This window comes from Plutella xylostella, chromosome 11, assembly GCF_932276165.1.
Source record: "Plutella xylostella chromosome 11, ilPluXylo3.1, whole genome shotgun sequence".
NCBI classification, from domain to species: domain Eukaryota; kingdom Metazoa; phylum Arthropoda; class Insecta; order Lepidoptera; family Plutellidae; genus Plutella; species Plutella xylostella.
In genome coordinates, this window is record NC_063991.1 from 5,464,054 (window position 1) to 5,476,228 (window position 12,175).

Below are 12,175 nucleotides of genomic sequence, written 5' to 3' on the forward strand. Positions count from 1 at the left end.
GTTGCACTTGTCTGAATTTTTTCTGACAAGATTCGCACTCGTATGGCTTCTGGCCATGGTCACTTGACTTGTGTTTGTTCAAAGTGCTTAGTTTTCTGAATTTTTTCTTACAAAGTTCACATTTCAATGGCTTCTCACCAGTGTGAATCGGTTTGTGTCTGTTCAATTGGAATCGAGTCTTGAATTTTTTCTCACAAGATTCGCACTCGTATGGCTTCTCCCCTGTGTGGATTAACTTGTGTCTCTTCAAATGTCCTCTATTCCCAAATGATTTCATGCAAATGTCGCCTGTGTCAGTCAACTTGTTACAAGTCACAAGTGCAGACTCGACGTGCGTGCTCGTGTAGTGTTAACTGCGCGCCTCCGCGGTGGCGAACAACACCGCGCACTGCGCACAGTAACACTTACTGTCCAACAGAGATGTGTAACAGTCTGTGAGAACAACCTTCAGTTTTGGATACTTTTCCATCACTGTTATTCTCCTGCTATTTCCTTCATAGTTCATAGTAATTTCTGTATCCGGTTCATACTTTATGTGATTTATGTCAAAAGCTGTGTTATATGTCGTGTCTTCTGCTCTGTTCTCATCTAATCCTATTTCGTTGCTGTAAAATATCATCTCATTTTCTGATTCCCTCTTGATACTTATATTGTAGTCAATATCATAAGATTCGGAGAAGTTATGGTTTGCATCAGGAATATTAGTATATAGGATGTCAGGCTTGACATCCAGGTCGTGAGTGGAGCACGCGGGAGCAGGATCCCCACCGATCACCTCCGCAGTGCCATCCGGTGGCTTTTCATTTATCTCAGGTACTCCTGCCGTTGTGGGGGTTTCTGAAAGAAACAAGATAGGTTTAAATGATTGATGATTATATATTATTATGACAAATGTGAAAATTATATTATCAACACAGCAGACAAAGACTTGTAGTTATCCAGATATTAACAATTTTACTGTATTTTTACGAATGAGCACGGATTCCAACACTGTTACAGCAACAATCATAATGAAAATAGTTTGGTTATTATGACTAGAAGAAACATTGTAGGGTGGTGGATGCAGGTATCTGAGCTGCTTTATATAATTTAAACCAAAACAGGCCAGATAATTGTTTAATAAAAGAGTAAATAAGTACCTTCAGTAATATCAAAATCAATGATTTCCTGCTTGAGGCTGGCTCGGTCCGGGAACTCGGGAAGCTCGTGCTCCTCGATGTCGATGTCCTCCTCCATCTTGTACTGCTCACTTCCACCAACTAGAACAAGATACATGGCATAAATAGATTTAACTATTTATTATTTTTTTTGACAGAGGGATGTAATTTTATAAAAACTCAAACATATTATAGCATTATTATTATCAGTATTATTACCTATCACTAACAAAGTAAAAAAATAATATATCAAATTAAACTTAAAAGAAAATGCTGGCCAGATCGCCTCTGCTGTCGGGTAGGGTACCCAAGACGCTGGCCATGTTACCCCACTAAATAGCGATTCTTAGCCTTTGTGCGAGGTAAGAGCCATCTATTCTATTCTATTCATGAATTAATTAGTATAATTACAAACAAGTTCACTGGTATATATTAGTAATTATCAACCCAGGACTCTCTGCACAGCAGAGTCACCACCCACTGGGCTATCCAGTTGTCTTTCAAGTAAGATCCCAGGCTCCTGTATATATTCTATTCTCTGTAGGGGTGTAAGTACCTGCACCTGGCTCTCTCCAATGGAACCGTTGAGCATATCCCCAAGGTCTAAACTGCCTTCCTAAGCTTAGACCATTTCCCACATGCTGGTCCACTGTGGGTTGGTTGCTTCACATTGTACATAAATTCAAAGAACTCATTGGTACATGTCAGCGCCGGGATTTGAACCCTCTCTCTCTCCACGCATCTCTTGCGTGAGAAGCAGGTGCTCACCCGACTGAGCTGCCACCACTCCTGTTTATATTCTATTCTATTCTATTCTATTCTCATAGGGGGTAAAGTTCCTGTACGTGGCTCTCTCGAGTGGAACCTTTGTACATATCCCCTTGATTTCAGCTCAGCCAGCCCAGCTCCCGAGTAAACTGGAGTAGCAGGCCTGGGTGTTGTAATAGCTGAGGTAGGCGCTCTGTTGGTCCAAGAATAGATAATCTTGTTTCTGTAGTAGGTGGACAAGCTAACAGAATATGTTCAACCGTCTCATCTACTTCCTTACATGTCCTACATAAGGGACTAGTTGAGTTACCTATGGTATATAAGTGTTTATTCACGCAACAATGTCCTGTTATTAATCCTACCATTAATGATATATTACTACGGGACAGGTTGAGTAAGTAGCGTGTAAGTTTATGGTTGTGTGATACAATAAACGCTTTAGTTTGTCTGCAATCTACACGATTTTTCCACTCCTGATTGTGTTCAGATAGTGTTTTATCGGTGAGACATTGCCTTATTGCCTTTGATGACAAACTAATAAATGGTTCTGGCCCTATTGGTAGGGTATTTGATCCCATTCTTGCTAGTCGGTCAGCCTCGCAATTTCCTATGTTGTCGTTATGACTTTTAATCCATTGTACTGTTACATTATTTGAAATGCTTAGGTTTTCCAGTGTTCTGTGACATTCTAAAATTAATTTAGATTTTGTTACAGTTCTGCCTAAGGCACATAAAATAGCCATACTGTCTGTGTAGAAGCAGATATTGCTATTTTTTGTGTCTTTTATTTGTGTAGCTCCGTCAAGTAGGCTGGCAGCTTCTGCCTGAAAAACAGTAGCTTTGTTCCCGAAGCTGACAGAGTATTGTAAATTAAGTTCCGGGCAGAAGACACCTCCACCGCTGCCCTTCTTGTTCTTGGCTCCGTCAATGTAGATATTGATGTCGTAATTGTTTTCGTCTGATGTGCCACACTGATCCCGCTGGATAGTGTAGCTTCTGTTGAAGATAAACGTCTTTATAGTAGTGTCGCTGCATTCAGTGGACCCGGGAGCCGACAACTTGGCAATGTCAAGTATGCGACTGTGTCCCTGTGCAGTGGTATTCGTTGACCAGAGTCCCAGGTTACTTAGCCTTATCGCCGCCGCTTTAGCTTCCTGCTTGATGATAATATCGAGCGGTGGAAGTCCTAGAATTATTTCTAGGGCGGCTGTTGGGGTTGACTTCATACATCCGGTGATTGAAACGCATGCAAGTCTTTGAAACTGTCGTAGTTTGTTTTTCACAGTGGTGAGGTTTGATCTTTGCCACCACACTACTGCTCCATAGGTTATTATAGGTCTGACCACCGCTGTGTACAGCCATTTGCATAGCTTCGGTTTTAATCCCCATTTAGATCCAACAAGTTTACTAGTTTGATAAAGAGATATTGTTGCTTTACTCAGGGTCTTGTCAATATGCTTAGACCAGCTTAAACGGTGGTCTAGCCATACGCCAAGATATTTTACCTCATTTGTCAACTTTAAGGTTGTATTAAATAGTTTAGGTAGTTTTAAATTGCCTATTTTAGTCTTTTTAGTAAATAGCACCATTTCTGTTTTGGTCGGGTTCACCGACAGTTCATGTTTATGGCACCATTCCTCTATAATGTTTAGTGCAAGTTGCATTCTTTCGCATAAGGTGTTAACAAACAAGCCCCCGATGAGAATAGTGATGTCATCGGCGTAGGCTATTGTTGTAAAACCTTTATTATTTAGATCGCAAAGTAGATCATTCACAACTAAAACCCACAGCAATGGAGATAACACTCCACCCTGCGGACATCCCTTTGCTACTTTGCATCTTATTGTATTTGTTGAAGTAAAAGATACTGTTCTTGATTTAAGCATATTTGTTATCCAGGCACTGATGACCGGGTCTACATCATGATTTTTAAGGTTATTACTTATGCTATTGAACAAAGTTTTATCAAAAGCTCCTTCAATATCGATAAAAACTGCAAGGCAGGATTGTTGTAACAATATTGAGTTTTCGATTTTGCTTACCACTGTGTGTAAAGCCGACTCTGTCGACTTACCTGGTTGGTACGCATGTTGATTAGGATGAACAGGTTTCACAGAAAGTGCACCGTCACGTATATATCTATCGCAAAGTCGTTCTAAAGTTTTTAGAAGAAATGATGACAGACTGATGGGTCTATAGGCTTTCGGAGAAGTGTAGTCATCTTTACCTGGTTTAGGTAAAAATACTACCCTCACCTCTCTCCATCCCTTTGGTATATATCCCAGGGCCAGACAGGCCCGGTAGATAACTACCATCCTTGGTACAATAATGTCGACCTCCCACTGTAGAAGAGCCGGCACTATGCCGTCTGCTCCCGGCGACTTAAAGGGAAGGAACGAAGAGATAGCCCATTTAACTTTTTCTTCATTTATTACGGCGGCTGCAATGGAGTCAGCGTCACTAGAAGAATTCATAATCGGTGACAGCATATCTTGATCACACGACGCCTCCGCTAACATTTCACAGCCAGGGAAGTGTGTGCGCAGCAAGAGGCTGTTCCTTTCGCTTTCGGTTTTTGTATAAGTCCCGTCTGGATTTTTTAATGTATCTAGCTGATTTTGAGAATCATTCGATACGCATTTTTTCGCCCTCGCGGCTTTCGATTCACTTTGGATTGTTGCGCAAAAATTTCTCCAGGATTCCCTAGTTTTTGCTCTAGTCTCTTTTTTTGAAGTTGTTCCTAGCAATTTGAAATGCTTTCCAGTCTTCTTCTTTTTTTGTATTCTTGGCGCGATTGAAAAGTTTTCTTACATTTGATCTCATTTTCTCCAGTGATGTGCACCAGAGAGGCTCCACTCCTGTTTATAATTATGTAATATTTTTTTATTATATAAGGTAAGTAATTATCTATTGGCAACAGTTTGGGATGCAGGAGTGGAGCCTCTCCGTGATGTATCTACTGTAAGTACCTTACAGACATCTCATGCACATGGCAGTTGGCCACTGACAACATGTTGGACTGAATCAACCTTTTAACAGTGAATAAACCCAAGCGCAGCCCTGTGTTTTAAGTTATCTGTTGGATATAACGGAGTTTTGAAATCAGCAGCCCCTATGGTTCCTATACCAGTATGTAAACACAGTGCAAAAACATAAGTAAGTAATGGACATAGTTCTCTTGGACACACTGCTTCATATTCCACAGAAATTATAGGTTGAAAAGATGCTCAAGGAGTTTAGCTTTTGTTGACTAATGATGGATAAGCTAACCTTAATTTAGTTAATATTAACCTAGTACTTAATAAAATTATTCTTACCTAATGGGGTGTGAAACATTTCAATTAATTTTTGTTGTATGGCTTTTTGCCGTGTGTAACACTCTTATTTCTACAGGTTATCGATTCAATTCAATTCAATCTTGTTTGTGGCTATATGTCGTGTGTGACTAACACAACAAATCCGGCCAATTACGATAGTGTTGAGATACACACAATGTTTTTAACTGTCTTTACGGTGGTGATTTAGAGATATTTACAAGATTAATACCTGAAACAGACGTACACAATTTATACAAGGACATCACAAATATAGGGTTAGTAAAATTTTAGTATATATAGTGAACACAAACAAATTTATAGTTTAATATTGTTAGTTTTGAGGAATTTGTACAGGATGTTAGCGATTGGAGTATGTACAAGTGTTAGTAGGTAATTGATATTTACAGGTCTTGGGATAGAAGGGGGGAGGAAATCATAGAGGGAACTTTGTAGGTTGGGACATTCAAAGAAGAGGTGGTCAACAGATCCTTCGCTGGTGCCGCAGTCACACACAGAACTATCACGCACCCGAATCCTAGCCAGGTGCACAGGCGTGCACGCATGACCAAGGCGGAGTCTGCAGATTGTCGAGGTTGACGGTTTATCTAGAAGTCTTGCTCTAAAAAACCATGGCCTTTTGGGAATGTGTGGTTGGATTAAGGAGTAATACTTACCTTTAATATTCCTGGATGCGTCCCAGGACTCTTTCCAGGAATTATCAAGCCTCGGTCCTGCGAGCGAGGCAAGGTCGTGGGCAAAATTTTGGTAATGAGTATCCAGGCCCAGGTTATCGAAAAACGTGAGTATCACCATCAAAATTCAAAACAGAAGAGATGTCAATGTCATATCATTCATATTATTATGTCGTTCTGTGATTGTTCTGTGACCACTGCTGTCACATACTTTACTTTACTTTATGCCATGGAAAGTCGCGGCTGACAGCCGCGTCCTCTAGTGTGTCGGCATCTTCAGCCGCGACTTAAAGGTATCTAGGTAAGGAATGTTCACTACGCTGTTCAAACTATCGGTCGTAAGTCGCGGACGTCACCTTGGACTGACCTTCAGCTTTCAGACGTCAGAGAGCGATCTGGCACGAACTGTCCCAAAAGACCGTGCACACTATCAGTCGCAGACAGCCGCGTCCGCTAGTGTGTCGGCACCTTAAAGAATCAAGCGCAGAAAGAGAAAAAAAGAACGAAAGTTCAAACGGATTACCTAATAGATTTTAAAGTAAAGTTAACTTTCAAAAATGTTAACGGATACGTTATCTTAGAATAGAATACTACTTTGATGATGATGATTGGTCCGACCGATTTCGGCCATGGCGACCACTTCGACCCCTAGTTCTGTTGGCGCGCGTGCGCCCTAAGATGGCTTATATAGCCTATCTTTGCGGCGAACCCCCTTGCACAGTGTGGGCATGTGAGTACGCCGCCGACATAATTATAGTTGATGGCGGCAGGTGGACGAGCTTTTAACTGGTCGCGTTTTGCGTCTAATTCAGCTTTACGCTGCAGCTCGAATTCGCGTACTCGCCTTGCCACCACCCTGCGCCATTCAGGCCGTTGTGCCGCCAAATCTTCCCAACAAGAGGGCTCAATGTTACATCTTTTCATGTGCCGCTTCTGAACATCTTTATATCGGAGGAGTTGTCCGCCAGGTTTCCGCTTACCCTCCTCGAGTTCCTTTTATTCTGAACTAATACTACTTTATTGAATAAACAGGACACAAATAACAACTTATGAACGCACTTTTGACTTCTCCCACTGTATGAAAAAAAGTAGGTAAGTAACTACTTTCAGTTTTCGCCATACAAAACGGCAATTTCATAGGTATATTTTTTTTAATTTATTTATTTAATTATAGGTAATAATACATAAGAAAATGACAAGCTTAAGGATACTACAATAATCCTCGCAGGATTGTGCGCAGCACCTTCATTCTGCGTTATAATTTATATACAATTAACAACTTGTGTCTATTAGTAGGTAGGTATCTATTTGAAAGTTTGTATAACATTTATGATTCAATTACTTAACATTCATAGCAAGCAACAATTAGGTACCTTATGTAGATATCGTAAGTACCTAGGTATGTATAAATAAAATATAATTTATAAGTACTTACTATTACTTTGAGGCAGTATAATAATACTATAATAATAATATGTGGGCACATCTCACACACGGCCATCCGACCCCAAGCTAGGCAGAACCTGTGTTATGGGTGTTGGACAGCTGATATATCTACACAAATACATAGATACTAAATATAAATATCAACAACCAAGACCCGAGTACAAATATCTGTCTTTAAACAAATATCTGCCCCAGCCGGGAATCGAACCCGGGACCTTCGGCATAGCAGTCAGGGTCACTAACCACTACACCATTCAGCCGTCATGATGGTCATGAGAAGGCAAGCTGCAGTTGTCTCTTGTTACAGGATGAAGAAGATAGATAAATAAGGCGCTTCACACACTTGGCCGCGCACCGCGGTTGGCGGATTATCATTGTATGCAAAAATTGCAGTTTATATAGAAAAGCCGCTTCCACACTGCCGCCGCCGCCGCCTCACCGCGCGGACATTTACTATGGGGAGTCCGCAATCCGCGCGGAGAGGCGGTGAAGTGTGTGGACCGCCTAAGGCAAACACCGCCACCGACTGTGCACCACAACTGTTGCAGACCAATAGCCGGTCATATTTATTGAAGGTCATGAAATAATACTCCAGTAAAAAAATAACGGTTTATTTTCTAACGATTGCGAAGAAGTAAATAGCTACCCCGAATTCATAGATTTTTTTTGTATAATTAAAATAGCCATAGCCATTTACCAATTACGACTGCCACAAATAGTCTCAACTCCTGTGTTTCCAAGACAATTTGTAAACGTCCTCTAAACTTAAAATACGATCTATGGATTTGGGGTCACAAATGTATCGAGTATTTTTCATACAAGATTCATTCATTGAGAAGACGTTAAACAAGATTTAATTAGGCAGCATCGGCCAGATATGGGATGGTAGTTGGTACCTATGCAGTAAGACTATAAACAGAGGACGAACCAACAAGAATCAAAGATAACCGCAGCTCTAGCTCGTTGTATTAAGCGCGCCGATTGCGTGACGATTCTTGTTCGCTCGTCGATGTAGAGTGGTCCCCTAGATCTACATTATGATGCCACATTAAAAATTGGCTTTAATAGTTTTCAGTAAATGTTTTCTTAATTAAATACATGTTTTTTTATTTCTTTTTAGTTAACAGTAATGGGTTCCGCGCAGTTCCCCACTTATCCTTTACCTATTTTCTGAACATAAACTTCATAGCTGTTTTGGGGATTACAGTCGTGAGTATAATATGTGTTAAAATGTTGACCTTTTACTAGTTGTTCGCCGTGTGGTGGACACTTGCAACTTGCCGGCTCACATCAGCAGCGGCTGTGCGGCGGTATGGATTATCTCGTGCCTCCTTAAATTCTTTATATCACGATATTTATTCCCGCAAGTTTTACACTCGAAAGGCTTTTCGCCAGTGTGGGTTAACTTGTGTCTGTTCAAATGACCTTGTCTCGTGAATGTTTGTTGGCATGTTTCACATTCAAATGGTCGTTCTCCTGTGTGAATTAAAATGTGCACTTTCAAGGTGCATTGCTCTCTAAATGATTTGTCGCAAATCTTACAAACGAATGGCTTTTCGCCAGTGTGAATTAATTTGTGTCTATCCAAATTGCTTAGTTGACTGAATGTTTTCTGGCAAATTTCACACTCGAATGGCTTTTCGCCAGTGTGAATTAACTTGTGTCTGTTCAAATGTTGCACTTGTCTGAATTTTTTTTGACAAGATTCGCACTCGTATGGCTTCTGGCCATAGTCACTTGACTTGTGTTTGTTCAAAGTGCTTAGTTTTCTGAATTTTTTCTTACAAAGTTCACATTTCAATGGCTTCTCACCAGTGTGAATCGGTTTGTGTCTGTTCAATTGGAATCGAGTCTTGAATTTTTTCTCACAAGATTCGCACTCGTATGGCTTCTCCCCTGTGTGGATTAAATTGTGTCTCTTCAAATGTCCTCTATTCCCAAATGATTTCATGCAAATGTCGCCTGTGTCAGTCAACTTGTTACAAGTCACAAGTGCAGACTCGACGTGCGTGCTCGTGTGATGTTCACTGCGCGCCTCCGCGGTGGCGAACAACACCGCGCACTGCGCACAGTAACACTTACTGTCCAATAGAGATGTGTAACAGTCTGTGAGAACAACCTTCAGTTTTGGATACTTTTCCATCACTGTTATTCTCCTGCTATTTCCTTCATAGTTCATAGTAATTTCTGTATCCGGTTCATACTTTATGTGATTATTGTCAAAAGCTGTGTTATATATTGTGTCTTCTCCTCTGTTCTCATCGAATCCTATTTCGTTGCTGTAAAATATCATCTCATTTTCTGATTCCCTCTTGATACTTATATTGTAGTCAATATCATAAGATTCGGAGAAGTTATGGTTTGCATCAGGAATATTAGTATATAGGATGTCAGGCTTGACATCCAGGTCGTGAGTGGAGCACGCGGGAGCAGGATCCCCACCGATCACCTCCGCAGTGCCATCCGGTGGCTTTTCATTTATCTCAGGTACTCCAGCCGTTGTTGGGGTTTCTGAAAGAAACAGGATAGGTTTAAATGATTGATGATTATATATTGTTATGACAAATGTGTAAATTATATTATCAACACAGCAGACAAAGACTTGTACTTATCCAGATTTTAACAATTTTACTGTATTTTTACGAATGAGCACGGATTCCAACACTGTTACAGCAACAATCATAATGAAAATAGTTTGGTTATTATGACTAGAAGAAACATTGTAGGATGGTGGATGCAGGTATCTGAGCTGGTTTATATAATTTAACCAAAACAGGCCAGATAATCCTAACTAATATTATAAATGCGAAAGTAACTGTGTCTGTCTGTCTGTCTGTTACTCTTTCACGCCAAAACTACTGAAGGGATTTGAATGAAATTCGGTATACATACGGTCTAGAACCTGGGAAAGAACATAGGCTACTTTTTATCCCGGAATTCCCACGGGAAAACTTTTTAAGGCGAAGCAAAGCTCGCGGGAACAGCTAGTTGTTTAATAAAAGAGTAAATGAGTACCTTCAGTAATATCAAAGTCAATGATTTCCCGCTTGAGGCCGGCTCGGTCCGGGAACACGCGGCGCAGCGCCGGCGCGCGCGGCAGCTCGTGCTCCTCGATGTCGATGTCCTCCTCCATCTTGTACTGCTCACTTCCACCAACTACAACAACATACATGGCATAAATAGATTTATTTATTCATTTTTTTGACAGAAGGACATCATTTTATTTAAATGTAAACATAATATAGCTTTATTATTATCAGTATTATTATTTATTTATTTATTTATTTAACTCTTTATTGTACAAATATTACATATCACTAACAAAGTAAAAAAATAATATATCAAATTAAACTTAAAAGAAAATGCTGGCCAGATCGCCTCTGCTGTCGGGTAGGGTACCCAAGACGCTGGCCATGTTACCCCACTAAATAGCGATTCTTAGCCTTTGTGCGAGGTAAGAGCCATCTATTCTATTATATTCATGAATTATTTAGTATAATTACAAACAAGTTCACAGGTATATATTAGTAATTATCAACCCAGGACTCTCTGCACGGCAGGCAGAGTCACCACCCACTGGGCTATCCAGTTGTCTTTCAAGTAAGATCCCAGGCTCCTGTAGATATTCTATTCTCTGTGGGGGTGTAAGTACCTGCACCTGGCTCTCTCCAATGGAACCGTTGAGCATATCCCCAAGGTCTAAACTGCCTTCCTAAGCTTAGACCATTTCCCACATGCTGGTCCACTGCGGGTTGGTTGCTTCACATTGTACATAAATTCAAAGAACTCATTGGTACATGTCAGCGCCGGGATTCGAACCCTCTCTCTCTCCACGCATCTCTTGCGTGAGAAGCAGGTGCTCACCCGACTGAGCTGCCACCACTCCTGTATATAATTATGTAATATTTTTTTATTATATAAGGTAAGTAATTATCTATTGGCAACAGTTTGGGATGCAGGAGTGGAGCCTCTCCGTGATGTATCTACTGTAAGTACCTTACAGACATCTCATGCACATGGCAGTTGGCCACTGACAACATGTTGGACTGAATCAACCTTTTAACAGTGAATAAACCCAAGCGCAGCCCTGTGTTTTAAGTTATCTGTTGGATATAACGGAGTTTTGAAATCAGCAGCCCCTATGGTTCCTATACCAGTATGTAAACACAGTGCAAAAACATAAGTAAGTAATGGACATAGTTGTCTTGGACACACTGCTTCATATTCCACAGAAATTATAGGTTGAAAAGATGCTCGAGGAGTTTCTTTCGCCATTTCTTTCCTCCTTTATGACAGGGCCTTTGTGAAACAGTTGTAGATTATGACTTTCGACAAGTAATTCTAATATTATATGTCGAAAAAATAAACGATTTCATTTCATTTCATAGGTACTTTGTAAAATATAGCATGAATCCTGTGACATTCTTAGTCCCAGTAAATAAAGTTGGTTTACCCTTGAAAACTAACCTATGACAACTATAATGTTTAGAGGATATTATTGTCTGATAAAAAAAAAGTTAAGCCACTGTACTTATATTGTTTTAATCATCCCTATTTAGCTAGGTGGGCGGGCGCCGACACGCGGCCCCCACTGGCTGACCGCGCGACGCGTCACTGCGGCGACACAAACGCTGTAGTTCTGTAATGGGGCCTGTGCTATATTCCACAAAGTAGGTACATGTCAACAATATAGCTTAATTCCTCTGATGCACGCCACGATTGCGCGTAGCTACCGACATAGCACCGACGAAGGCCGGCGGAACTACGTGGTCGAAGCAAAATTTAGCTTTTGTCA

At 40.7% G+C, this 12,175-nt stretch overlaps 1 protein-coding gene and 1 long non-coding RNA gene across 8 annotated transcripts in view; both read right to left on the reverse strand.

Moving 5' to 3' along the window:
• Positions 1–12,175, reverse strand: part of LOC105395303 (zinc finger protein 570) — a 39,981-nt gene that overhangs the window by 700 nt on the left and 27,106 nt on the right. The window contains exons 1-3 of one of the 7 annotated variants that reach the window (XM_048624258.1): positions 6,302–6,472; positions 1,140–1,259; positions 282–837 (exon numbers count right to left, since the gene is read on the reverse strand). In XM_048624258.1, the coding sequence (XP_048480215.1) occupies positions 350–837; positions 1,140–1,236 (585 nt within the window). In that variant the 5' untranslated portion in view covers positions 1,237–1,259; positions 6,302–6,472 and the 3' untranslated portion in view covers positions 282–349. Of the gene's footprint in view, positions 1–281; positions 838–1,139; positions 1,260–5,242; positions 5,327–6,301; positions 6,473–7,975; positions 9,898–10,395; positions 10,537–12,175 lie in introns of those variants that run through there. The other 6 variants (XM_048624255.1, XM_048624256.1, XM_048624254.1 and 3 more) reach the window with 6 other exon arrangements.
• On the reverse strand, positions 5,333–6,027 carry LOC125489202. Its single transcript, XR_007266812.1, has 2 exons — positions 5,917–6,027; positions 5,333–5,471 (listed from the first exon to the last, which is right to left on the reverse strand). It is a non-coding gene; the product is annotated as an uncharacterized LOC125489202 (long non-coding RNA).